This window comes from Zasmidium cellare, assembly GCF_010093935.1.
Source record: "Zasmidium cellare ATCC 36951 unplaced genomic scaffold M409scaffold_18, whole genome shotgun sequence".
Classification (NCBI taxonomy): Eukaryota; Fungi; Ascomycota; class Dothideomycetes; order Mycosphaerellales; family Mycosphaerellaceae; genus Zasmidium; species Zasmidium cellare.
Genome location: NW_022986962.1, coordinates 418,432 through 444,211, shown reverse-complemented (window position 1 = coordinate 444,211; position 25,780 = coordinate 418,432). Strand labels below are relative to the sequence as shown.

Sequence of the window (25,780 nt, the reverse complement as noted above, 5' to 3'; positions counted from 1 at the left end):
CCGCCGCCGCCCCCCAATCCTCCCCATGATTATGCCCCTTCCCCGCCTCATCAATCCCCGCCCTCTCGAGCCCCTGCTCCTCCGTCAGAAGCGTCAACAGCCCAAACACCACCGGCACCCCCGTATCCAACTGCACCCGCATGAGCCCATGACTCACCGCATCCGAAATATACTCGAAATGCATCGTGGAGCCCTTGATCAACGCCCCGATCGCAATCACGACATCAAACGGTTTCTTATTCTCTGATCCTCCTCCTGCTTTGGGCAAACTCGTCAAATCCGTCGTACTCGAGCTCAGCAAATCCGTCGCGGACGCTATCAGGCCTGAGGCGCCGGTGGACTGCGCCTGCGCGGCTTGGATCATCTGCTGCGTCGCGTAGGGGAGTTCGTAGGACCCCGGCACGGATTGGATCGTGATGGAGGTGTCCGGGACGCCGGCGGATTTGAGGGATTTCTTCACGCCCGTGAGGAGGGCGGAGATGATTTTTTCGTTCCAGCGCGCGTGGAGGATGCCGATGCGGAGGGGGGAGCCTAGAAGCATGATGGGTTAGTTTGGTTGGTGAGATGGTTTGGGGGGAGTGGAGGGAGGGGATACCGTCGTAGGTCTTGGCTTCGCCGGGGCCTTTGAGGGACATGATGGTGGGTTGTTTGGTTGATTTGGTGGAGTGTGGTTGCAGTTGGGATGTAGAGCTGCTCGTGTGAAATGGGTAATCGTGTGAGTGTTGTCCAGATTTGAAAGCTGTTGACTGGAGCCGAGTTCTGCTCTCAATGCAAGCTCCATCCTTCTGGCGCCGATCAGATGGCGGGGTTCGAGGATGACGCCAGCGCCGATGCAAGGGGCACAAAAGATCAACAGAGATGAGTATGGATATGCATGTGACGATCGAAACATTCCAATGACTGCGGAGCTATCTATGAGCTGCTTGGTAGTCTTGAAGGTTTCCAGCTCATGCCGGCTCACTGGCACTCTACTTCACCTTCAGTTCTTCATTCACAGCTGCTTCCAACGCCGAAACTGCGTCTTGTAGCGAGCAATTTCCACCCCATGTATACATTGCCAGACCGAGGATGGGCAAGCGCCTTAAGGTCCTGCCGCTGAAGCCTTCACACTTCTTTGCCAATTCCCAGACACGCCAGCCGGGCGAATCTGGCTGCTTGCTTAAGGTCATCTGTGTCACCACATAAGTCGGTATGGTTGGAACAGTCAGGTCAGTCCAGCTGTGAGCGGATGACGGCGAAGGTTCGGATAGAGGCGACGTGGGCTCGACTTGCTGGTCATCAAGGGTCGTGTTAGAATTTGACGATGGAGCCACTGACACCGCTCTGCGCTTCGAGCCGTTTGGAGATGGTGAAGAGCGGCTCGCTCCTACGGCAGAGCTAGAAGACACTGAGCTGGCTGTCAGGTCGATGAGACTGGCTCTGACAAGCTCGTTCAAGCAGGATCGAAAGATGTTATAGATCGCAGCCGGCGATGGGGTTGGAACGCACGTCTTGATGTCCACGCGGTCGAGAAAGGCTGGGTCGATGGCGTGAATCAGGTTGCTGGTGCAGAGGATGATGACATTTGGCAGAGATCGCATTCGATCGAGAGCAGTCAGAAGCTGATTTGTTGCTCGAAGCCCATCACTGCATTCGACGCCAGACGTGACTTTCTCGCGAGAGCCAGCTATCGTCTCCACCTCATCCATCACCACGCACACGAGAGTAGAAGGTGACTGGGCATGTGACTGTACCTTGTCGAACAGCGCCCCGATCAACTTGCCGCTCTCTCCGAAGTACTTGCTCAGCATGGAATTTGTGTTGGCTTCGACAAGCGTCGCTTGGGTGAAGGTCTTACTCAGTCGAATGCTGAGTTTCTGGGCTAGAGCGCGACATAGCGTGCTTTTTCCGCTCCCAGGTGGACCGTGAAGAAGGCAAAGGCGATTCCAGTTGAACGTGGCGAGGTTAAGACCCGGCTGCTTCATCACTCCCAGCATGCGTGTGAGGTAGCGAAGCAGTTGCGATGGGAGTGCGTCGTCGAAGATGAGTGAGTCCCACTCGTCTTTGAGAACGACGTGCGGTAGTGGCAGCACCCTGGTCTGTGGACCTTCATCTTCGTCGTCTTCGTGGCTCATGCTTCTGCGAGTCTTCCTGTGCGGCATGTCTTTTTCGACTTTGAGCGTGTATGACTGCACATCAAGCTCGACTTCATCCAGTCTGTGCCATTCGATCTTTTTCGCTGGGCCTGTGTAGTCCGCAATAATGATAGATTGGATGGTTTTGGCGTTGGGGGTGCTCTCTGCACAAGGTCAGGATACGATGAGGTGTTGCGTTACATTGCTCACGCACCGAAATCATTGATCTGTTGGCCGACTTTCACTTGGGAATAGTCTTCTTTGATGAGGTTCGAGATGTCATCGCAGACATTGTGGTTGGCCTTCATCTTGCTCTTGAGCAAGATCTCCACATGGAGTGTCGGCTTCAACAGCATAGTCGATGCCATGGCTCGTCCTGCTGAGGCGAAGATGTTGAAAAAGATAGCAGGCTTCGAGAAGTGAGGTTGAGAGAGTTGGACGCGCCGGCCATCGCGCCTTCCATCTTCATCTTCATGACTCGGCTCCATGGCGCGAAGCCAAGACTTGGACTTCGCATCACGACGATGACTTCACCCCAGCTTCTTCTCATGGCCATTTGGGTAGGGCAGGCAATCCATCGGGAGGCTGGGTCCAATTCTGTGGCTCGCATCGACCGAAGTGTTCGCAAGCACACTGCTGTGGTGGTGGACAGCTGTCGATCACATCAGCACATTTTCTCTCCATATGGGTTTATGAAAAACCTACTGGACGGCTTTACCGGTGAAGATGTATGCCCACAACTTCTCAAAGACTCGCCCACTGACCTCATCATCCAACAGACTGCTGATTAGCCACTCCCTCATCCTCTCGTAATCATCCAAAGGCCTCCTCCGAATGGCTTGCCTCGTCACAGCGAACTGAGCGCAGCACTGACTCGAAATCGTATCAGGCATGCCCTCGCCGGGAAAGATCTGCCTCCAGTTGCCAGCGATCGCATTTTCAGTCTCCTTACGCTTGACACCTGGACCCCAGACTGTGGCATCGTGATCCCAAGGACGAATCTCAGCAGGACACGTTGGGTACCAGTCACAGCGGAGGGATATGTAGCCCTCCTTGGCCAGTGCCTTGCGGTTGAGTGTGTTGATGAGACGAGGAATTGGCTCTTCTTGGTGCCAAGACTCATAGTGGCCGTGAGTGAAGAAGATGCACCAGGGCAGATTCTCGTAGTTGTTGATGATGTAGCTGAGGTACACCATGGCTTCGTGGCCTTTGTTCATTGGGATCTGGAGACGAGTATCCGGGTTGACAGTATTGTTAATGTTGTAAGGAAAGACATCCCAACTGTAATAATGTTATTAGCCATGCACCACAATCTGGAATACGCCCGAATGAACACACTTCTTCTGAAAACCAGCATCCTTCATCCACGAGAGGTCTTCGTCCCCCCGAGCTGCTGCTACAACCGTTCCGTATGGAGGGAAGTTTGGAGGTTCATCTTTGACTGTACTGAGCCCGAAGATCGAGGTTCCACCTTTGATATAGTGTCCAGTCTTGTTAGCTGCTTGAGAGAAGCCATCAAGTACTATACGTGAGTTTCCTTCCAAGAAGTAGAGTCCTGTCACACAAAGAAGAAGCACGAGTAGAAGAGCGGATACACGAGTGCGAGAAAGCATCGTCTAATGCCAGACTCACAATGAAAGAAGCGCTTTCGCACCATATAGTATTATTAGTGAAGGACATGGCCATATCCAGCATAATCGAGGACGCGTTGTTTGCTGAGGGACCCACAAAAGGAGAGCCGCCACGAAACCTAGAGGGTTCATCTGAAGGATCGCCTACGGAAGACCATATCGCTCCTCAGCCACGGTACAATGACGCAGCCATCCTAGTAACACAGCAAAGTCTCGACTCAGTCGCATCGCGTCCCTCTTCCTCACCACCTACGCGCACCTTGCGATGGCCGACCTCTTCACTTTGTTCTTCAAGGACAAAGATGGCGGCGACGACGATGACGGCGACTACGCGAGATGGACCGGCACCAGCGATCCGCGCGCAACCACCATTCAAATCCTCATCTCTCTGGCACTAGGTATCGGTGCTTTCCTGGCCTTTTGCGTCCTACGACCGAGATGGACAGGCTTATACGCTGCGAGGAAGAAGCAGAAGGATGAGGCGACGGCGTTACCAGAGCTGCCGAATACACTCTTTGGCTGGATAGTCCCGCTATGGAAGATCACGGATCAGCAATTACTGGCCTCTGCTGGGCTCGATGCATACGCCTTCCTAGCGTTCTTCAAGCTGGCGATGAATTTCCTGTTCCTCACGCTGCTTTTCTCCCTCGTCGTAATCAAGCCGGTCCACGACGCTTTTCCTGATGATGGGGGAGATGACAAGGGCGGCAAGGATCACAAGAAGCATGGCGACGATGTGGATATGTTCTACAGGGCAGGCCTGAAGAGAGGCATGGATGCGTTCAGCTCAAACTCGACTGGGAATCACACAGGACCTCCATTCCTTGGCGACTTCGAGACCGATTACTTGTGGATGTACATTGTCTTCGCGTACCTATTCTCCGCGATTGCTATATATTTGATCATTTCAGAAACAAGGAGGATCATCGAGGTTCGACAGGAGTTTCTAGGAACACAGACGACAGTGACCGATCGGACGATCAGGCTTTCAGGGATACCAAATCACCTGCAAGACGAAGAGAAAGTGAGGGAGTTTATTGAGAGTCTAGACATTGGCAAAGTGGAGAGCGTGGTGCTATGCAGGAACTGGAAAGAGCTAGACAATGCCATGAACTGGCGAATGGACACCTTGCGGCGGCTAGAAGAGGCATATACGATTCACCTGGGATACCGCCGAGTGGAGCGCAATTACGAGACTTTGCCAATCTCACAGCCATCGCCGCCGGAGCCTCACGGGTACGGGACGCCTGTCGTGGATGAAGATGAGACGGCTGCTTTGGTGGGTGCTAATGGCGACCACGTACGACCATACTCAAAGGCTAGACCACAGGCCACATTACGATACGGCTTCATGAAGCTCCGCTCGAGGAGGGTTGATGCGATCGATTACTACGAGGAGAAGCTTCGTCAAGCAGATGAACAGGTCAAGCAACTGCGAAAGAAGGACTACGCGCCCACTCCACTTGCATTTGTGACCATGGACTCAGTAGCGGCATGTCAGATGGCAATTCAGGCGGTCTTGGATCCGTCACCATTACAGCTTATCGCCAATCAGTCCCCGGAACCAGTTGATGTGATCTGGCGAAACACTTATCTGTCCAGGAGAGGCCGAATGCTTCGCTCCTGGTCCATCACTGTGCTCATAATATTGCTTACGATCTTTTGGAGTGCAATCTTCGCACCCATTGCTGTTCTCCTCAACGTGGAGACGATCAGCAAAGTGCTTCCAGGGCTCGCAGAGATTATGGCGGACCACAAAAACATCAAGTCTCTCATCGACACGCAGCTTCCCACCGCTGCCACATCGCTAATGTTGGTCCTCATTCCCTACTTCTACTACTGGCTCTCCTGGTGCCAAGGCCAGATCTCCCGCGGCGACATCGAACTATCCGCCATCTCGAAGAACTTCTTCTTTACGTTCTTCAACTTCTTCGTCCTCTTCACGGTACTGGGTACGGCCTCGAAGTTCTACTCCATCTTCCAGCACCTCGGTGATGCGATCCGCGATATACAGAACGTCGCTTACACCCTGGCCAAGTCGTTGCAAAGGTTGTTGCCCTTCTACGTCAACTTCATCATCCTACAGGGCGTCGGTCTATTCCCATTTCGACTCCTGGAAGTGGGCAGTGTGAGTTTGTACCCTATCATGCTCATTGGAGCAAAGACTCCAAGGGACTACGCCGAGTTGGTACAACCGCCGATCTTCTCGTATGGTTTCTACCTGCCAAACGCCTTGCTTATCTTCATCATTTGCATGGTATACTCCGTCCTACGAGAGTCGTGGCAGGTCCTTTTGGCTGGGTTCCTCTACTTCGCTCTTGGCCACTTCACCTACAAGTACCAGCTGCTGTATGCCATGGATCACCGTCAGCAGACGTCTGGACGAGCGTGGGGCATGATATGCGATCGGATTTTCGTCGGCATGGTCTTCTTCCAGCTGGCCACTGCCGGCCAACTCATCCTCCAAGGCGCCGTGGCACGCAGTGTCCTGATGACTCCGCTGGTCGTCGTCACGATCTGGATATCCGTCATCTACGGCAAAACTTACAAACCCCTGATGAAGTTCATTGCGTTGAGTGCTGTGAAGAGAGGAGAGGCGTATGCTGACCATCCGGAAAACGAGCAAGACGGACACCCTGATCAACCGATCTCTTACCCAGCGAGTTTGAATAGCACCAATCTCGCACCAGAAAGGAATGTATGGGCGGACAACAACGATTCGCTCGTTGCGCAATCGAGAAGGAATCGAGAACGGTGGGCAGGGAGAGTAGACCCTGACGCCGAAGGCCTGAGGTTCATCAACCCAAGCCTCGTCGCCCCCCTGGGCGGCGTCTGGATTGCGGACAAGGCCTCACGCAGCGGCGGAATCGGCGACAGATCCGGCCTCGACGAAGAAGCGAGGGAGGAGCGGAATATCGAGGACGAGGAGCCTGACGAGACGGTGTAGAATGGGAGAGGTAATGCATTGCTGGAGTTTGTTGTTTCTGAGATTGTGGGAGCGCTATGATACCCCGTCTGAGCGATTTCTGGTCTTTGCTGCTTTGCTGTAGATGTTTTGTTGTACTTACCCTGAGATTGTAGAATGCAGAAGATTTCGCTGTCAGCCGCGGCGTCGGCGTCGTTCTACTGCATGGTGTCCCGCCGCTTTGGCTCTCGACATGGCCTTCAGAACTGCATCTTCAACGAGCTACTCGACGAAGACAATCAGACGCGTCGAGGGCGCAGACCTTTGATCAACCACGGGGATAGGGGATAGGAGATAACGTCTCTCTGTACAGACGTCGAGGCTTGGCATGTCTCGAGGTAAGAAGGCATGTATATGCGAATGTCAACCAAAACCCTCCTTGATTTGATTATCTGCCCTGATGGGTAATATGCCGTGGCTGATGAGTCGACTAGTGCCGCCCTTACTCACTCAGTTTGGTTCATGGACGATTACTGATACTGGACGCCGCAACCCGTTCCAACCTTAGCCTTGAGCTGATGAGGTACACATCTGTACAACCAAAGCCCCTCCAATCCGCCTGAAGCAGAGAAAGCCTTCATTATAGCTGAAACCTCCAAACGCCATGGCTGGACGGCTGCCGTGTCTCCTAGCCCACCACGAACGAAAATGACATGTTTCCGCCCCATCGATCTACCGGCACGCGCAAAGAGGCCTACTACTAAACATCAAGGTCTAACTATAGACTGATTACTCAATCCGACCATCACACATTGGCGTGCCTTTGAGTTGAGCCCATACCATCTTGCCTCAGCCGCGCTAGAGACGCAGCAGCCCGAACAGGCAGCTCTCTCCTCCCAATAGACAATAGCCTGCTGGTCGATGCTCGAAGGGGACTCTAGACTCGGATGATTCCTGATGGGCTATGTGACCGTTGGAGCGGTGCGGCAGGTGGGGAGTGTTTTTGCTGCGGCTGAGAGGCTCTCGAGAGTCGAGGCACATAGGGGCCAAGCAGATATGAAGATTACGCTGTCCGCCTTGTTGGGCTGAGGGTCTTTCTTGGCTGGGAGGTATTCGCAGTAGGTACTACTCTTGGCTTTTCTTTGAGGATGCGGGTCGACGTGTTGGCTGTCGCTCTTTCGGCGTGGTTCTTTGGTGGATCGAAGGCTGGTACGATCGTGGTTTTCTTGAACGAGAACGAATGGACACGAGACTGATTGTTGGCACAGATCCTGTTGTCCGGTCGTTTCCTCTTTATGCCAACCATACTACGAACAGTTCGACGCTCTCGAGTACTTCAAATTCGATTACGTCCTCCACGCTCGTTGAAGAGACGACAACGCGTTCGTCTTCGTCAGATGCGACACTTTCGACAGGCTTCAATTCCACCACACCCTCTAGTACCATAGCGAGCGCCTCGAACTCGCTTTTACATGATATATCAGAGCCGAGTAGCACTGGTAACATCGCGCACAATGAGTCTATATCGACGACCGCGGAGACTTCGCTGCACGCTACGGCGAATTCGAGTAGTTCCGACAGCATCGCGCACAACGAAACTGTTTCCTCGACCGCTGGATATTCATCGCATGCTACGGCGAACTTGAGTACCAGCGCTACGAGAGGACTAGGCGCGTTCATTGCTGCTGGATTGGGCATTTCCTCCTCGTCCAGCTCGCCATTGACGACCTCTGCCACCACATCGAATACTTCGACCGTTAGCATACCTCCAGTCAATTCGTCGACAACACGGCTGTTCCACTCAGGCGCGATCTTGGCTGCATCCAACGCGACTGTGCACTCCACAGGATACACGATCCACGCGACAGGCACAGGTTCACTTGGACCACTTCCAACTCTCCACAACTCCACGCACCATCGCAACAGCACGAACGACACCTGCTGGGCGGAATGGAACAGCTATTGGGACCTTGTGAGACCTACCGTGTCGACGGACGTGGAAACAACATACACCTACACTGTCACTTCCTACATTGAAATCCCCCTTTCGAGTACGTCTTACACAACGTTCATTGGGACCGATTTCGCCGGTACATACATCAGAGACACGTATACAGTGACAGAGCCAATCACCGAGATCGATACATGGTCTGTTTTTGGGCCTACCACATACACAGACTTGGTTCCAACTAGTGTTGGACAGAATCCACATGCCACGACGCCTGCATGTGTGCTGCCTTCATCAGTCTCCGGCTGCCAATCTTCCTGGGACTTTTGGGCCTCTCATCAGTACGTAGAACCAACTTATTACGACGCTGTTCCGTCTTCTTGTTTCTGGTACAACACATCACTACCTCCCGGACCTTCGGCAACATGTGATTCCTTGATGAGCAGTGCGGGATCCGCAGATGAATCGTGGTACTCTATCCAGAGTTCTATAGCTCCGCTATGTACGCAAGCATCGATCGGGGGCGATGTCTGCGAGAACCTTAGAGATGACTTTGCACCTTCGAACGGCGGAGGTGGCATGTGGCAGACTACACCGAGTCCGTGGCCTGGAAGCCAGGTACTCGCTCCCAGCTGCACTGTTGGCTGTGGTCAATGCCGTGTTACTGGAGGTACTGTACAGCTTCTCTACTGGCCACCAGCAACAGCATCCCCTTCACCAGGACAGATTGTGACAGCGACTGGCTTTGGGACTACGTTCACCAGCCCTACACTCTACATTTCATTCGACAGCCTCTACGCCTCCGATTTCTGCAGCGCAATCGGCACGACGATTCAGAACACCATCCTCCCAATCACGAACTCAGCAACACTATCCAGCATCTACGGCTGGAACGCCGGTGGTTACTCCCTGCCCAGCGCATCCTTCAACTTCACCGACCTATACCAGACCCCAGTCGCACAATCAATATGGGAATCACAAGTCTGGTGCGCTTCCCTACGATTCATATACGACAGCAACGTCCACAAAAACCGCAACTTCACATGTCCGAGGGACGGCGAATATGAACCCCTCATCGCACTACCAAACGAAGTCCGTGGTGCAGAGCCTGCCTGGGCGAGCTGTATTGGAGCCTTGAATGGCGCGTATGATCCTCCTCTGGCGCTTTCCGCTGCAACGGCGGAGGTTCTCCCGACTCGTCCTGGTGGTGGTCCTTCGCCGACGACGTCGCCTGCGCCGGGTTGGACGCCTACGCAGGGCCAGAGCCATCCTACGAGTACCCCTGTCGGGCAGTCGGATCAGCTACCTCCTGCGTCTTCTGATCCGCCCAAGCAGAGTCCGGGCTCTTCGCCGACTGAGGGCGGTGAGCAGCCTCCTGCCTCGACGGGTGGTATTGGGAATCAGGATCCGAGCAATCAGAATCAGAATCGCTCTGGAGGGAGTGGTAGTCAGAATTCGAACTCGAACTCGAATGGTCAGAACTCGAACGGTCAGAACTCGAACGTTCAGAACTCGAACAGCCAAAACTCGAACAACCACAACTCGAACAACCAGAACTCGAACTCCAACTCGAACAACCAGGATTCAAACTCCAACTCGAATCAAAACTCCAACAGCCAAAACTCGAACAATCAAAACTCTAACAACGACAACAACAATGGTCAAAGTGGAGGCGGTCAAACCAGCGACAGCCAGAACACCAATAGTCAAAACCAAGGATCACCCAGCCAGAACGATCAGAACAACGAACAAGCGGCTCCTGCAAACGCGCTGTCTGTATTGGAGAGTGCAGTCGACTCGGCTTCCAACAACGCCAACACAGCGGTACCTCTTCCTAACTCTTCGCCAAATAATGGGGCCGGCTTGAATTCAGACTCTTCGAATCAAAGTGGCGGGTCAGTCATCGTCGCTGGGAATAATGGTGATTCTATCACGGCCTCGCCTCAAGGCAGCTCTGCTGTTGTTGTCAATCAGGGCGGCTCACAAGCGACGATACAAGCTGGACAACAGACCGTGGTTGGCGGCCACACAATCAGCGTCGGCTCTTCAGCGAACTCCATTGTTGTGGATGGCGCGACTAAGGCGTTTGGAGGAGGACAAGCAGGGGTGACGCCTGCGCCTGCTGCTGTTCTTGCTGCCAGTGGTCAGTCGTTCACGGCATCCGCACAAGGTAGCAATGTCGTCGTCGCTGTGGGTGGAAGCAGCATAACTTTGGCTGATGGCAGCGCAACGACCATTGCTGGGCAAAGGGTTAGTGCGTTGCCTGATGGATCGGGGCTTGTTGTTGGAAGCCAGACTCTGGCGTTGCCACAAAATGCTGTCGCCAGCTCAGGCTCTGGAGCTCCTGCCGTGTGGACCGACAATGGGAAGACCTTCACGGCAACACCGAGCGGCAACTCGGTCATCGTAGCTGAGGGCGGATCGACAATTACCCTCGCTGACGGCTCTGCAACGACAATCGACGGCGAAGTCATCAGTGCTCTTCCATCCGGACAAGGCGTTGTTATCAACGGAGCTTCGACTATCAGCTTCGCCAGTGCGGCTTCTTCTGAATCAGGTGCAGCCATCACCTTCACCGAGCACGGCCATGCAATCACGGCAACACCAATCCCAGGTGCTATCGTAGTTTCAGACGGCAGCGGCACCATCACTCTGAAAGACGGCTCAAGCACTGTCTTCGATGGAGAGACCATCAGCGCACTACCCTCAGGTCAAGGCCTCGTCGTCGACGGGAGTTCCACCATGCTCTTCCCCACGGGAAGTTCTTCACGTCACGGAGAGGCCACATTCACCGAGCACGGACATACCATCACAGCAAGTGATATCCCGGGTGGCGTGGTCCTGTGGGATGGCAGCAGCTCCGTCACTGTCAAAGACGGCTCGAGTACGATCTTCGAAGGCGAGACCATCAGTGTGCCGAGCAATGGGCAAACAGTCGTTGTCGATGGGACCACGAGCGCGTTGGATGGAGCAACGACAGCGACTACAGCAGGTGCGAACAAGAATGATCCAGGCTCGGCGATTGGAACGTTGCCAGCGGATCGACCTACGCCTGCTAATGGGTCTGATGGCCAAAGAATAGGGGCATCTTTGCTGCTGGGCTTAGTTGGCCTTTGTGTTGTGTTTTCGTTCGTGTAGGCATTGAGAATTCAGATTATGCTTATGTTGTTCAAAATCGCCCCGGGTCAGCCCAATTTGGCCGCTACTTTCAGGCCTCATGACAAGGAGAAGTTGAGCCTTGTGACGAGGTGAGGTCGAAACTTCCCTGTCTCCTTTTCGGGATCGCTCGGCTTCGACTTGTGAAGATTTTCTTTCCCTCTCCCAGACATCGACTCATTATCTATGCCTCCACAGATCCTCGCACGGCTATCGTCGGGCTCCCAAAGAGAAGCATTCGTCTGTCATTCAGAATTGCAGCGCAGCACGCGACCTGAGGAAGCTCTGTCGCGCGTCTCGAAGCGATGACGCAAAACAACATCCCACCCACAATCCTTTCGCGTCCCATGTCAACAAGCAGTAACAGTCTCGCAAACACAATACTTCCCTCATCCGAAAGAATACCACCGTCTTCCGAACATCGGCATACAGCAATCCCTGGCTATAACGATCCTCTTCATAACGATACCCTCTATATAACGATAGCGCACCCTTGCATTGACCCTTTCCTCACCTTAAGTTATCCTATACTGCCTATAACAATATCGTTATTAGCTACTATATATATCGCTATTAAGAGGTTATCTTAGCTAACTTACGAAGCCCCTTTGTAGACTATTTGCTATAGCCGAACCGCCCTTAAAACGTCGTCGCCTTGTAATATTAGACTCTTAGAGAAGCGCCCTCCGCTAATACTATTAAGAGTATTAGGAATTAAAGCATTTAGAGCTAGCTAAGTAGTTTGAAGAGTAGTGGAATAGGCCTATCGGGCAGGCCTTAATATTAACAATCCTCTTAAGTAAATATAGCTACGTAGATAACCTTAGACTACGACGTTCTAAGTAAGGTATAAAGAGGCATACCCTAGTAGAGTATCTAGTGCTTAAAGAAGCGCTATTTTAAGTCTAGTAGCAGTAGTAGAGAAGTAACACCTCTATTTATAGCTAGATACTAAAGGAGGCTACCTACTATCTATAGTTACAGATACCGTAGCTTACTTATTAATAAGAGCCTACGTAGTTAAATAGATAGCTAGAAGGCTTCTAAAAGCGTTACTAGCTACGCTCTCGTTATAGGTACGGTAAGGCTACTTCTGTACCTAAAGGAGCTAATAAAGTAATAGAGTAAACACGCCTTGTTATTACTCGTTATCCTCTTATACGAGATATATATAATATAGACGAATCTAGGCTATTCTAGAAGGTAATACTAGACTACTCGATTATAACTAAGCGGCTTACTAGCCGTAAGCAAGAGAAGGCACGTATTATAATAATACACTACTGTAATAGTAATAGTAGTAACTTACTACTACTCTAGATAATTAGTAAGTTAGCTAATCTAAGGCCCTTTAGTAGTAATAAAAGGAATATTACTAGACTACTAATATAATATAGGGCTAATACTAAGGCGTAGATTAACACTATTATCTGTACTAACTAGCTCTTATCCTTTGTAAGATACACCTAAGGCCGCTTAGTCCTTCTTATTATAGATAACTACTTATTATATAAGGTTATAGCTACTAAACTTGCTTCTTATCCTCTTATAAGCTATGTCTAGGTATTATTTCTACCCCCTAACTATATAAGCAAGTTCTAGCCTCTAGATTAAGGGATTATATCGATATTTAAGGCCTTATATCGTCGTTTACTCCTACGATATCTTATAGATAAAGCTCTCCTTTAAGAGAGCTATTAAATTAACCTCCTTTAAGCAGTTCGATAGGCAGTATATACTTAGAATAAGCTACCTATAACGACTATTAGAGCCTGCTTCCGTTACTTAATATACTTTAGAGTAGTCTAAGGCCTACTACCTAGGCCTACTAGGTTTAATAAAGTAGCTAAGCTTGTAAAGCGACTAGAGTAGGCTAAGGTTATTAAGCAGGCTATAGATATTAGCCTCTTTATTAACCCACCTAATAAGCAAGTGCTTAATAAGGGGGTTAATAATATAGTCAAGTTTATTACTTAGTAGTATTAGACTAAGGAGCCTAAAGATTAACAAGAGCAAGAGTAAGAAGTGCCTAAGGTTACTGTTCAAGATACCCTTACTGCCCTTAAGAGGCTATTACTATATGAACAATAATAAGAGGAAAGCAGTATAGATCTTATTACTGCTCTTAGCCGGCATGAGCCAGTCTTACGAGGTCGTCGACTCCATAGCACGAGACAGACTACATTATCCTCATATTTTGATACTATCTAATGTATATCACGTGCTACTGTCCATAGCGATACCCTCTATATAACGATAACCCACCCTTGCATTGACCTTATCGTTATGGCCAGGGATTGCTGTAGATTCAAAAACGCTTCCGCGCACACACACTTCCGAACGATCCCGAAGAAAAGTAGCCTAGGTAGGGAAACCCAGCAGCAGCGCGCGCACCGCGGGATGACTCGAGTGATGTAATCATGGCGATGGCACGATAAAGGCATTGATGACTTTCTTTGACTTTTTGATTGGAGTGGAGAAGACTTGTTAGTTTCGTGATACTGACCTGACCTCTCACCATGCTGGCTCGAGGCGGGACGAAGGCGCTGGGCAGATTCTCCTCATCAACCCAATGGCTACCTGCTGCGTCGAGAGTGAGCATCTCACCGAGCCAAAAGCGCGACCTTTCGATCTCTGAGCTGGATGCCGCGAGGAAAGGACGGGAGAGAGTTGTGGTGTTGGGATCAGGATGGGGAGGCTTCAGATTCTCGAGAGATCTGGATCCGAGAAAGTACCAGATCGTGGTCGTGTCGCCGAGGAGTTACTTTGTGTTTACGCCTTTGCTTGCTGGGACTTCGGTGGGTACGCTCGAGTTTAGGACGGTGTTGGAGCCTGTGAGGCATTATCGAGGGAGAGGAGTTGGGGCCGAGTTCTTTCAGGTGGGTGGGACTTTGGACGATGTTTGAGGTGGTTGCTGATCTGGTGGTTTAGGGATGGGCGGACGAGGTCGATTTCGAGAAGAAGACTTTAACGGTCGAAGAGTCTGTCGAAGACCCGTTACAAAGCCGATCGCTCGCCACGGACAGGCATGCCAACGAGACGTCGCAACAACGGCAGGAGCAGAAGCAGGTCGCGGCAAAGAAGGGGGAGCTTTTTAGCATGTCATATGGTAAGCTTGTGATAGCTGTTGGATGCTATGCTCAGACGTTCAACACAAAGGGCGTCAAGGAGAACGCATACTTTCTGAAAGATGTGGGAGATGCAAGGAAGATACGGAACAGGTTACTGTCTTGCTTTGAGGAGGCAGCTCTCCCGACAACGACAGAAGAGATGAAAAAGGTGAGCAGGTCGTCTAGTGTGATAAGGCGTTAAGAAACGCCAGCTACTAGTCCCGGGGCTGCTACTCTTCTGACACGCTTTGCTAGGTGTATCTCAATTTTGCCGTCGTTGGAGGCGGTCCAACAGGCATCGAATGGTCGGCGGAGCTGTACGACATGGTCTACGAGGATATGAAGAGGCTTTACCCGGAGTTGATCAAATACGTCAAGATCACGGTGTACGATGTGGCTCCCACAGTCCTGAGCATGTTCGACGAGAGCTTGGGCAAGTACGCCATGAAGACGTTCCGCCGCAATGGCATCGAAATCAAGACTAGTCACCACGTCGAGGAGCTTCGACCCGGTCTTCCATCGGCATATGAAGCGCCGCAGGGAACCAAAGGAGGCCAATCGCTCTATACTCTGAAGACGAAAGAAGACGGGGAAATGGGCGTAGCCATGGTTGTTTGGTCCACCGGACTAATGATGAACCCATTCGTAGCAAACACTCTCAGGGACAGAGTCAAACGCCACGAGAAGACCGGCGGCGTCATCACCAACGCGAAATTCCAAGTCGAAAACACCCAAGGCAACCCCATCCAGGACGTCTATGCCATCGGCGACTGCGCAACCATCGAAGGCACCGCATACCCAGCGACAGCCCAAGTCGCGTCCCAAAAAGCCGGCTGGCTAGCCAAGCGTCTCAACAAAGGCGATATTACGTCCAAGGACTTCCAGTACAAGGATCTCGGGGTGATGGCTTACATTGGAAATCGAAAAGCCATTGCCCAGACCGCTGGAGGCGATATCTCGGGGTGGATGGCTTGGGTTATCTGGCGAGGCGCGTATGTGACCAAGACGATTTCGTGGCGGAACAAGATTTTGATCCCAATCTACTGGAGCATCAACTGGTTGTTCGGGCGGGATATCTCGAGGTTTTGAGGGATGGTGTGCCTTGGGTCTTGGAAAGGAGGCGAGAAATCATGCCGCGAAAAGACTCGGCGGTTGGAAGGGGTGTCCCCGTAGCAAGAGGGAGATGACTCTTGATCTGGCAATGGATGCTGGTCGATACAACCCAGGACGATCCTTGTGAACGCCATCCCCGATACTTCGGCTCAGAGGAGAATGGTGTAGTTCCGCAAGAAAGTGGATCTCAACTCACAGACCGATTCGACGACCCCGAGAACGAAGACCAAAGGCTCGTGATCTGGAGATTGGACGAATCTGAGTCGGGCAATCGAATCAGCAGAGGATGAGGCGTGAGCGAAGACACGGTTACATTGAGCAATGACCTGTCGATATTAGAGCTTGCTACTGACGCTGCTACCCAAATAGCCCTGCTGCGCTTTCAGAACATCCACACATTCCGTCACCATCTCCTCCAAGATCTCCTTGGCGGGCTGAATCTTCGTGATGGCGCCAGCAACCTGTCCCATCAAGAAAGGAATGTCGACCTCCTTATCGTTGTCCATATCATGAGCCAATGGCACAATTCCCTGGTCACACAGCTTCTTCACCTCTTCAGGTCTGTCCACTTCCCAAGACTTGATATAATCGTTCATCCTCACTCTCAGCGGTCGGCCTGACACAACCAGAGTCCTCAACGTATCCTCAAAAGCCGCACTGACAACAGCCTCCTTATGCAACCTGCTGCATCCCGCCTCCTCAGACGCAACAAATCTCGTCCCCACCCAAGCACCCTGAGCACCATACGACAACATCGCCGCCAAACTCCTCCCATTATACACTCCACCCGCAGCCACAACCATCGCCGGCTTTCCAGTCAAAGGACTCGTATACTGCCTCGCAACATCCACCACCGACGGAATCAAAATACTCGTCGCCACATCCCCCGTGTGTCCACCTCCCTCCCCTCCCTGCGCACACACAATATCCACGCCCGCCTTCAAAGCCTTATGCGCATGCTTCGGATGTCCCACCATATTCATGATCAAAATCCCCGCCTCATGCAACCGTTTAATCACATGCGGCGGCGGCACGCCCACCGCACTGACGAACAGACTCGCTTTCTCCTCGATGACCACCGAGATCAGCTCGTCCAGCTGTCCGTGCGTGTAATCGTGATTCGTCTTCCTCGCGCTCCCCCCGACCTGGGGCAGCGCGAGATCCACGCCGAACGGCAGGCTCTTGTCGCGCAGGTTCGACTTGATCTCGGCGATGATGGCGCGCATTTGGTCCGGCGTGTAGCCCAGTCCGCCGATGACGCCTAGGCCTCCGGCGTTGGAGACGGCGGCTGCGAGGGGCCCCGAGGACGTTCGTGCCATGCCGGCGAGGATGATGGGGTATTCGATCTTGAGGAGCTCGCAGAGCGGGGTTTTGAGGGTTGGGCGGGGCATGGTGGGCAAGGAATCGAAGTTGTGTTGTCTGGATGGTTTGGTGGATTTCTTCAAGGTGGATTAAAGAGCGTTATGGTGAAGAGACCTTCGTCTGCGCGTCTTTGAATGAGGGTCATCATGGCGGAGACGAGTCAATGCAGCTCTAGCTACGCGTGCGTCTCCTCACTGCAGACTGGGGTTTATCCGTAGCCGAAGGGTGGATGCATTGGAGCGGACCGAGGGCCGATGGTGGTGGCAGGGGGAGCTAGCATCCATGCATGTGACGTTTTGGATGAATGTTCAAGACGCCAATGACGATTCTATGAGCTCGATAGAGATTTCCAGCATCATGCGTTCATGTTGCATCGATAGGTCAGTTATTAGCTATAGGTGGGTCAGTCCTCATGCAACGTTGACGAGCATCTACGCCGGAGTTCTCTAAAATCCGTTGCTTTGTTCCATCAAACCCTACAAAAGCTAGCAAAAACCTCTACCGGATCCAGCGTAGCAACAACACCCAAGTACGCATACGATTCTGAAAGAAGAAAGAAGTAAGGGTGCTCAACCATCAACCCTCAATGCTTCACAGGAGATAGTTGGAGAGTTGTATATCCGGGGCGTTGATTGACGTCGATATTGCCACAGCCTTGGATCAGGACGACGCCACAGACATACACATGTAACCGTACGTCTCGGGTAGCGAACAAGCAACAAAAACAACACCTTCCAAACATCCCAAGCCATACCATCGCCCGCCATGTCCCAAAACCCCAAAGCCAAACTCTTCAACAACGGCACAAATTTCACGCCCACAATCCACAAAGACACATACGCCTACATCGACCCCACGCAACTCGACCTGTCCGGCCGCGCAGTCTTCATAACCGGCGCCTCGAAGGGGATCGGAAAAGAAACCGCAATCAGCTATGCCAAAGCGGGGGCTTCCTACATCGCCATCGCGGCGCGCTCGGGGATGGATGAGCTCGAGGGGAGTATGATCAAGGCGGCGAAGGAGGCTGGACGAAACGAACCGAAGGTGTTGAAACTTGTGTTGGATGTGACGAGTGAGGAGAGTGTGCAGAAAGCGGCGGAGAGCACGGAGAGGGAGTTTGGGAGACTTGATATTTTGGTCAACAATGCTGGATATCTTGAGCCGTTCGTACCGATCACCGAGTCCAAGGTCGAGGAGTGGTGGAAGGTTTGGGAGGTACGTTCTTCGACGAATCCGGCTTCTTTGCTCGATGTTGTGATGTAAACGCTGACCGCAATACAGATCAACATCAAGGGCCCATATCTCGTAACCCGCGCTCTTCTGCCTCTCCTGCTCAAGACCTCGGACAGCCTTCGGACCATCTTGAACGTCTCTTCCATCGGCGCGCAACTTATCGGGGCAGGTGCATCAGGATACCAGACTAGCAAGCTCGCCTTGCTCCGATTTGGAGAGTTCCTGAACAGTGACTACAAGGACCAAGGCGTCCTTTCATTCGGTATCCATCCAGGTGGTGTGCCGACTGAGCTGGCTTTGGGGATGCCGAAACAGTTCCAGGGTGGGTTGATCGACACACCGGAACTAGCAGCAGATTCGATGGTTTGGCTTACTGCTGAGAGGAGAGAGTGGCTGGCCGGGAGGTATGTTTCCGTGAACTGGGATATGAAGGAGTTCCTGGACAAGCGGGCCAAGATCGAGGAGCAGAATCTCTTGAAGGTGCGGATGGATGTCGGGATGGATTGAGCTTCGTCAGGGTCCAGCAGAGGCTCGTTCGAGGTTTCGATAGAATACGTTTCTTCGTCCCAAGTCCACAGTTTCCGAAGATTCGTCTTCTACTAGCTTCTACAAAGCCACGTCTCTTCACGATAGGATATCTTCACTCGTCTCGAGTCCAAGGTCGCTGAAGACTCGTCTTCTCCGACAAAGCCATGTCTTTCAAAAAATCCACGCATGCTCCTCACCTCAAGCGCCCGCCATCTTGCTCTCTCTCGCCTCAAAGATCTTCCTCACACCCTGCTGACCACCGATCCACTTCTCCAGCTCCCCATCCAACTTGCCCAGCTCCTCCTTCTTCGCATTCGTCTCCTTGACCAACGCCTCCTTCCTCTTGACCAGTTCCTGCTTCTGCTGCTCCAGCGTCTGTCTCGCAGCATGCTCATCCGCGATTCGTGCCAACGTAAGCTCGTGCTCGTCAGCCTCGGCGTGTTCAGGATGTGTAGCGAGGAACTCTTCCACCGGGATGAGGGGGAGTTTGGTGTACTTGTGACTGTGGTGGTAGCGTCAGTATCAACTCCAACGAAAGTAGTAGGCGAGGCTATATCATACTCAAAATCCTCACACCCCGCAATCTCCCCCCTCAAATGCCTCTGCTCGTAATACAAATTCTGCAACTGCAGATGCAGACTGTCAATCTCCTGCCGCGCCTCCGCCGTCTCCTGCTTGGTTTGTCGCACACCCATGACAGCCCTGCGGTTGATACCGCGCAGTATCGCCAGTCGTGCGTTGAGGTTCTTCTCAGCGGTCTGGAGCTCGTCGTCCACGTCGTCGCCTTGCGAGGCGCGTTGCGAGAGGAGGGCGAGGATTTGGAGGCATTGCGTGCGGGTTTCGGCTGCGGCGGAGAGGACGGAGAGGAGGGTCGGGTCGGTGATGAGGTGGTCGGCGGCCATTTTGGCGAGGCTCCTTTTTAGGAGTGAGTGTTGTGGTATTGTTGCGAGTGGATGTTGATGAGAGCTTGGATGTGTTTGAAAGCGAGATTCATCTACACGGGCGGGGACCGGCCCGAAGTCCGAAATCCGACCTTCATATGCGGAAGGAGGGCACAGAAATGTGTTCAGGTCTCCAAATTACATTATAAATCATACATCCACACCAAACTTCCCCTGATTCATTCATAACAGATCTTGATGAAGCGTCTTGAAGCTCTCCCATAGCACGAGACTATCGAGCGTATCAAATATCTCAAGAAACCGGTCGTTTCCTCGCCATGGGAAGCATGACACAGTGCGGCACCGAAGTGTCCTGGTCGTTCTTGTTGTTCGCAGGACCACTTTCTGACGATTCATATGCAAGAGCTGCAGAAAGGCGATGCATGTCCTATCCACCCAAGTTGGGAAACGTGTCGCCTTGCTTCCTCAAAGCCGTATTTGGCCTCCCCTCCTCTTGTCTCAACACGGCCACGTCGCTTGCAGAACACCGCATAACTCTGTCCCAACCGCCTTTTGAATATCAATCCCTGGATGGATGAAGTCATGCCACATCGCCGGCGCCCCGTGTTTGGCTTTCCGCGCCGGCAGCCCGTAATCATGGGGATTGTCCAATATCTGCGTGAAAGAAGGCTCCGGATCGAACATGACGGCCGTGGTATTTGGATAACGGGCGAGGAATTTCTCTCGCTCCTCTTGCAAATATGCGTTCCAGTAATCGGTGAGGTTCTTGATCTCGACGGCTTCGGGGCTGAAGCCGTAGTTGAAGACAGGGGCTCGATAGATTGCTGATGCGAATTGTCAGCGAGGGATGAGGTCAATTTCGAGATACGTACGCGGCATCAGGATCGTGACGAAATGCCGTGCTCCAAGATCATGCTGTCGCTCAAGCAGCCTGAAGTAGTCATCGACATCAGGACGCAAGATCGCTTCGCTGTCGTTGAGATTCCGCCCTGACCAGACCTGTATTGCTACGTCGTTGCTGCTCGCCGCGTCAGCGAGCCTTTGCTGAGACCACGTCAACACTCACATGCCGAACCAATGTATGAAGATGCTATTGTCCGAGTCCCAAGGCTCATCGTTCTTCGCGAACTCCTTCTCTTGAGCGACCATATCGATGACGGGACCGGCGACGCCGAACACTCCTGCGTGTGCTCGCGACGCATTCACGGTATTTGCTCCCATGGCATAATTGTATGTTATAGTCCCGCAGGAAGATGCACTGGCCGCCACAACATCAACCCAGTTCACGTCTCCAGTCGATGTCGCTGAATGACATATCAGCTGAGTTGTGAACTCGAGAGACTCTAGACATGCTAACATTCGTGAAAGTTGGGATCTCCGAGAGAGGCATCGATGATCAATTTGGGATTTTCTCCGGAGTCAAACGCTGTTGTAGTGCATGAGTCTCCGCTGGCTCGATGTCAGTGTCTAACTTGCAAGGCTGCAAGCAGAAGCTCAAAGGAATGAACTGGCCTACAAGATGAACAGATACCGAGAAGCTTGAGCATGATTGGCGTTGTAAATAACAATCCAGTAAACCACCGCCAGCCATGTGCATCGCCCAAGGGGCATCAACATGCCGTCGAACAACCTCCAAGGAATACAAGCAAAGGCCACAGGGTTCTCGTCAGGCGGACAGGACTTTACACATCATCTCAATCAACGACCTCGGCGATCATTGAATGCGGGAAGACTACACTACTCTGACCGTCCTCCCGCAAACACTCTCTGGTGTCTTCATCAATCCATGATCAAAGTCCCCCACGAGAAGGAAAATGCCGCGCGTAAGGATTGGAGATGCCTTACGACAATCGCATTGGGGATGCATTGCGATGAAGTGGCGTTCGTGGCGGCCATTTCTCCTCACGCGGGTGGTCTAGTCCTCTGTTCATTCGTTGGTATTTTAGCCCAACTTGTTCTTGAGCGCCATGGACTAGCGATAACTATTTACGAAGCTCGACTGTCATCCGGGGCTGCAAACAAATCCTCCGCAGGAGCATTTAGGGGAGCGCCTACTGACTGGTTAGCATAGCCTCGTCTCTGCGATAAGGGGTCCACGTTGAAGCCTCATGGAAGTCGGTCAATCGCTTCCTTCCGCATACGCCCCTACATGCACTACAATAACGACGTTTTCTTCTCCGTGAGCCCATGGAGCCCATAGAGCTCAGAAGTCTGGAACCCTCATAGTTCCTGCATGCTCGCCGCGTGCTCTCAAGCTCTCTCAAGCAATTTGGATGAACCCTAAAATTGGACGATGTACAGGACTACCGAGGCATGAAGAGAGCCTGATGTTGAACGAAGATGTCGAATTCGATTTGAATATCCTCTAATTCGCTCCCATCTTCATTCATATGCATCTAAAATCGATATGGGTATCTACTTATGACATGCACATCTCAAACGTGCTTTCAAGATTCCACGCCTCGTATCCCCCACGTGAGATTCCCGAGTACACGACATCGTTATTCATTCCAATGTATCAGTGCATCTCGGTGTGACCGACCCGTGTTTCATGCATGTCATGCCCGCATTCCGCATCCTCGACTCCTCGCATCGGCACTTTCGGACCGGGATGTTCAAACAACGGCAGTGGCCTTGTGGCTTGCACAGTATTCGGTGATGAGCCGCTGCAAGTCCAGCATCTTGTAGGGTTTGGTCATGAAGCCTCTCATGCCGACTTCTGCGGCACGTTCAAGTGCTCCGTCGGTCACGTCGGCTGTGACGGCGAGGACTGTGGGCTTGTGCGATCCGTTTGTCGCATCCTTGTAAGAGCCGAGAATGCGCTCAGTAGCTTCATAGCCATCCATCAGGGGCATCCAGAGGTCCATGAGAACAACGTCAACTTGTTCTGGATGAGCTCGTTGCGCTGCCATCTGTCTGACCGCCTCTGCGCCATCGTGCGCTTCCAGTACGTTCTTGTAGCCGAACTTGCTGAGCATGCTCACGAGTAGCTTGCGATTGATCTTGTTGTCTTCGGCGACCAGGAACGTCAGCGGACATTTTTTGGCCAGATCACGATCGATCTCCGGATTTGACACCGATTTGCGCACACGAGGACGGGGCTTGGCTGCTTCAATTGGTGGCGATGGAAGCGATGGTGCAGGCGGACTCGACGACTCGCCATCTGTGTCAGGACCCGAGTTCAGACATTGGGATTTGGGTGATGGTGGCGTGGAAGGTATCATAACCTTAGGCAGAGGCATCCGAGCTGCGAATGGGTTCTCGCTGACAACCTCGTGTAATGCCTGAGAGAAATGACGTGGGCTGTCCGATACTGCTGCCGGTGCCGGTGGCGGTCTGATTTGTGGCGAATTGGTCGCTACGATGGTCGCCTTGCGAGGCATAGGGGAACTAAACGGAGACGCAGGCCTGCTGATCGTCTCTCCAGCCTGGACTGGCACTTTGATCTCGAACTCTGTGCCGTGGTTTGGTCCCATCGTCTCTGCCCGCGTGCAGATCAAATCGCCACCCAACTTCCTTGCAATGCCTTTGCCGACCATCAGTCCAAGTCCGAGGCCCTCGCTTGGTCTGGTGATGGATCCGTTCTCTTGAGAAAATGGCTTGAAAAGCTTTGGCAAGAACGCCGCAGGTATTCCAGGTCCGTTGTCCGATATTTTGATAGAAATGTAGCGGTTTCGGTGGCTCATCTTGGCATGCACGTAGATCCGTCCGTCGAACTTGTCCGTGAACTTGAGGGCGTTCAACAGGACGCAGGAGATCAGCTTGCAGAGATCCTTTTCGTCGATGAACATGGTCCGCGGTACAGATGGATCGATACTCCACTCGATCATCTTTTGACCGATGGTGCCGTCAGAGCCCCTCGTCCTTACTTCCATGACTTCTCCAAAGTCGGTTTCTTGAGTTGTGGCGTAGTCTGGTCGTCCTCCAACTTTCAGACACTCACTCATAACGCCTTGTATGAGCTCGCGGAAACTGGCATGTCGAAGTCCAGGGGCAATGACACGACCAGCGTCAATCATCGTGCTGGCTGCAAGCTCCGCACCCGGCGCATCTGCCACGACAGCGCCAACCTGGGACTGCGCGGAGATTTTCTCGGCCTCCCGCACGCCTTGCTGGATGTCCTGCTCTGAGCAGCGTTGGCAGGACGATGGCGCTCGTGCAAGTCGTGGAAACTTATGTAAACTGACATCGCTGCCACTTCTTGAGCCTGCCTCCTCACGTCGACGCTTGTTCGGTCGGTTGATTGGTAAGTTGTTGCCAGCGACCAGGATTTCGGGCCGTCGATCAACTGTGGCGGAGAATGGTGAGTCGTTGGGCTCGTCCAGTAATGCTTGTGGTACTTCTGGTATGCTCATGTCCATGTCATAGGCGTGCACGACATTGTCGGCGGCTTCAACCGCTCGTCGAGAGCTATCTTGAACAATCTCGATATTCTCCTTGAGTTGCTCAAACACTCTCTTTATCCTTGGATCATTTTGCGTCTCGACGGCTTCTTGAACTGTAGCGTACATGACATCGAGCATACCGACGATGCCTTGCATGGGTGTCCTCAATTCGTGGGACAGACTGCCGGCGTAAGGTCGTAGGGACTGTGCAATCGTAACGGCATCGTGAGGAATGACCTTGGACTTGGCGTCCTGAGATGATCGTGTCGAAGATCGAATGAAGTCGGTGCCTTCGACGAATCGCTGGGCAATCATGTCCTCCAGTGAGTGTAGGATCATCTCGTTGAATGCCCATGACAGCTTCCTCTGAGCAGCACCCTCCACCGACCACATGGCGCCAAAGTGTGCGAAGCACTTGCCCTCTTCAAACAGTGGAACGGCCATATATGCTTCGCAGGGTGTCGGTAGTTTGTTCGGGTTGTTGGTGATGAACTTGCCAAGACGATCTGGAATCACAAAGACTTTGTCGTGGCGCATGTATGCGCATGGACAGCCGTATGCATGGAATTTGGTCATGTTATGTGTGTTTCTTGTGCCATCATTTGCGCAGTAATGAAGGGCTGAAGCCATGATGCAGGATCCAGGCTCTCCAATGGGTGGCATCTCGACCGCTGAATTCTGGTCGTCTACCAAGACTCTCTTCATAACAAAGCAGATCTCGGCCCCCAGTATCCTCGAGATGCCTTCAGTCACTGCTCCCCAGAATTCTTCGGTTGGAAGAGTTCGTAATCTCGTCTTCAACTCGAGAAGTTGTTCCATAGCATTGTTTTCCGCCGGCACGTAAAGTCGGTCGATCTCGTCCTTGAAGCCCTTGTCTCCATGCTGGAGAATTCCTTGGGTGCCATGATGCGGGAAACAGATTGTCCTCCTCTCCATTGCTACCTTCTCACTGTTGCTGTCACTCATTCGCGGACCTCCCAGCTTGCTGCTGTCCTCCAATCTGCAGCAAGCACACACTCATCGAAAGCCACGAAGGGCTCCACCATCCAAAGCGTGCTGTAGGTCGTTCGTGAAGTGTAGGTGTGCCTCGACAGAAATGCCAGACAGGTTTGGTGATTACAAAATTCCAGAGGTTCCAACAGGGCGGTCAAGGTATTGGCGTCCCCAGCATGATTACCTCACCATTTGGAAGAGGCGGGTTCCCGGGTCTCAGATAGGTGCGCGCGTGTCTCGGGTCCGGACCTGTACAAACACGCAGACCCCACAAGAAGGGCAGACTGGGACGAGAGGAGGGTGTGGTTGTTTGTGTAACGTGTGTCGCGCCGGAGTACGTATTCCTTGGTGGTGTATGTCGCGGATAGGAGTGTACAGCAGAAGCCCCAATCAACGGTAG

General features: G+C 52.5%; 11 protein-coding genes across 11 annotated transcripts; 4 read left to right on the top strand and 7 right to left on the bottom strand.

Moving 5' to 3' along the window:
• Window position 1: 1 nt before the first annotated feature.
• On the bottom strand, window positions 2-541 carry M409DRAFT_36690 (uncharacterized protein; the record flags this gene model as incomplete). Its single annotated transcript, XM_033810598.1, has 1 exon — window positions 2-541. A coding segment is annotated over one exon (540 nt), but the record flags the coding sequence as incomplete, so codon positions are not given.
• A 427-nt stretch (window positions 542-968) lies between these two features.
• Window positions 969-2,482, bottom strand: M409DRAFT_66601 (uncharacterized protein; the record flags this gene model as incomplete). Its single annotated transcript, XM_033817007.1, has 2 exons — window positions 969-2,278; window positions 2,329-2,482. The coding sequence occupies 2 exons, from the start codon at window positions 2,480-2,482 to the stop codon at window positions 969-971; spliced, it is 1,464 nt and encodes a 487-aa protein (XP_033667476.1).
• Window positions 2,483-2,660: 178 nt separating this feature from the next.
• Window positions 2,661-3,727, bottom strand: M409DRAFT_23220 (uncharacterized protein; the record flags this gene model as incomplete). Its single annotated transcript, XM_033806685.1, has 3 exons — window positions 2,661-2,766; window positions 2,820-3,395; window positions 3,453-3,727. 3 exons carry the CDS (start codon window positions 3,725-3,727, stop codon window positions 2,661-2,663), a joined length of 957 nt encoding a protein of 318 aa, XP_033667475.1.
• Window positions 3,728-4,010: 283 nt separating this feature from the next.
• M409DRAFT_23219 (uncharacterized protein) lies at window positions 4,011-6,692 on the top strand (the record flags this gene model as incomplete). The annotated part of the gene is made up of 1 exon (XM_033806684.1): window positions 4,011-6,692. The coding sequence occupies one exon, from the start codon at window positions 4,011-4,013 to the stop codon at window positions 6,690-6,692; it is 2,682 nt and encodes an 893-aa protein (XP_033667474.1).
• Window positions 6,693-7,798: 1,106 nt separating this feature from the next.
• On the top strand, window positions 7,799-11,736 carry M409DRAFT_23218 (uncharacterized protein; the record flags this gene model as incomplete). The annotated part of the gene is made up of 2 exons (XM_033806683.1): window positions 7,799-7,859; window positions 7,919-11,736. The coding sequence occupies 2 exons, from the start codon at window positions 7,799-7,801 to the stop codon at window positions 11,734-11,736; spliced, it is 3,879 nt and encodes a 1,292-aa protein (XP_033667473.1).
• A 2,537-nt stretch (window positions 11,737-14,273) lies between these two features.
• M409DRAFT_23217 (uncharacterized protein) lies at window positions 14,274-15,953 on the top strand (the record flags this gene model as incomplete). The annotated part of the gene is made up of 3 exons (XM_033806682.1): window positions 14,274-14,633; window positions 14,686-15,033; window positions 15,120-15,953. 3 exons carry the CDS (start codon window positions 14,274-14,276, stop codon window positions 15,951-15,953), a joined length of 1,542 nt encoding a protein of 513 aa, XP_033667472.1.
• A 359-nt stretch (window positions 15,954-16,312) lies between these two features.
• On the bottom strand, window positions 16,313-17,368 carry M409DRAFT_66598 (uncharacterized protein; the record flags this gene model as incomplete). The annotated part of the gene is made up of 1 exon (XM_033817006.1): window positions 16,313-17,368. One exon carries the CDS (start codon window positions 17,366-17,368, stop codon window positions 16,313-16,315), a length of 1,056 nt encoding a protein of 351 aa, XP_033667471.1.
• A 736-nt stretch (window positions 17,369-18,104) lies between these two features.
• Window positions 18,105-19,079, top strand: M409DRAFT_66597 (uncharacterized protein; the record flags this gene model as incomplete). The annotated part of the gene is made up of 2 exons (XM_033817005.1): window positions 18,105-18,554; window positions 18,621-19,079. 2 exons carry the CDS (start codon window positions 18,105-18,107, stop codon window positions 19,077-19,079), a joined length of 909 nt encoding a protein of 302 aa, XP_033667470.1.
• Window positions 19,080-19,298: 219 nt separating this feature from the next.
• Window positions 19,299-20,002, bottom strand: M409DRAFT_23214 (uncharacterized protein; the record flags this gene model as incomplete). Its single annotated transcript, XM_033806681.1, has 2 exons — window positions 19,299-19,602; window positions 19,662-20,002. 2 exons carry the CDS (start codon window positions 20,000-20,002, stop codon window positions 19,299-19,301), a joined length of 645 nt encoding a protein of 214 aa, XP_033667469.1.
• Window positions 20,003-20,500: 498 nt separating this feature from the next.
• Window positions 20,501-21,549, bottom strand: M409DRAFT_54913 (carbohydrate esterase family 16 protein; the record flags this gene model as incomplete). The annotated part of the gene is made up of 4 exons (XM_033812866.1): window positions 20,501-20,826; window positions 20,875-21,020; window positions 21,069-21,306; window positions 21,519-21,549. 4 exons carry the CDS (start codon window positions 21,547-21,549, stop codon window positions 20,501-20,503), a joined length of 741 nt encoding a protein of 246 aa, XP_033667468.1.
• A 1,068-nt stretch (window positions 21,550-22,617) lies between these two features.
• M409DRAFT_66595 (uncharacterized protein) lies at window positions 22,618-25,353 on the bottom strand (the record flags this gene model as incomplete). The annotated part of the gene is made up of 1 exon (XM_033817004.1): window positions 22,618-25,353. One exon carries the CDS (start codon window positions 25,351-25,353, stop codon window positions 22,618-22,620), a length of 2,736 nt encoding a protein of 911 aa, XP_033667467.1.
• Window positions 25,354-25,780: the final 427 nt, after the last annotated feature.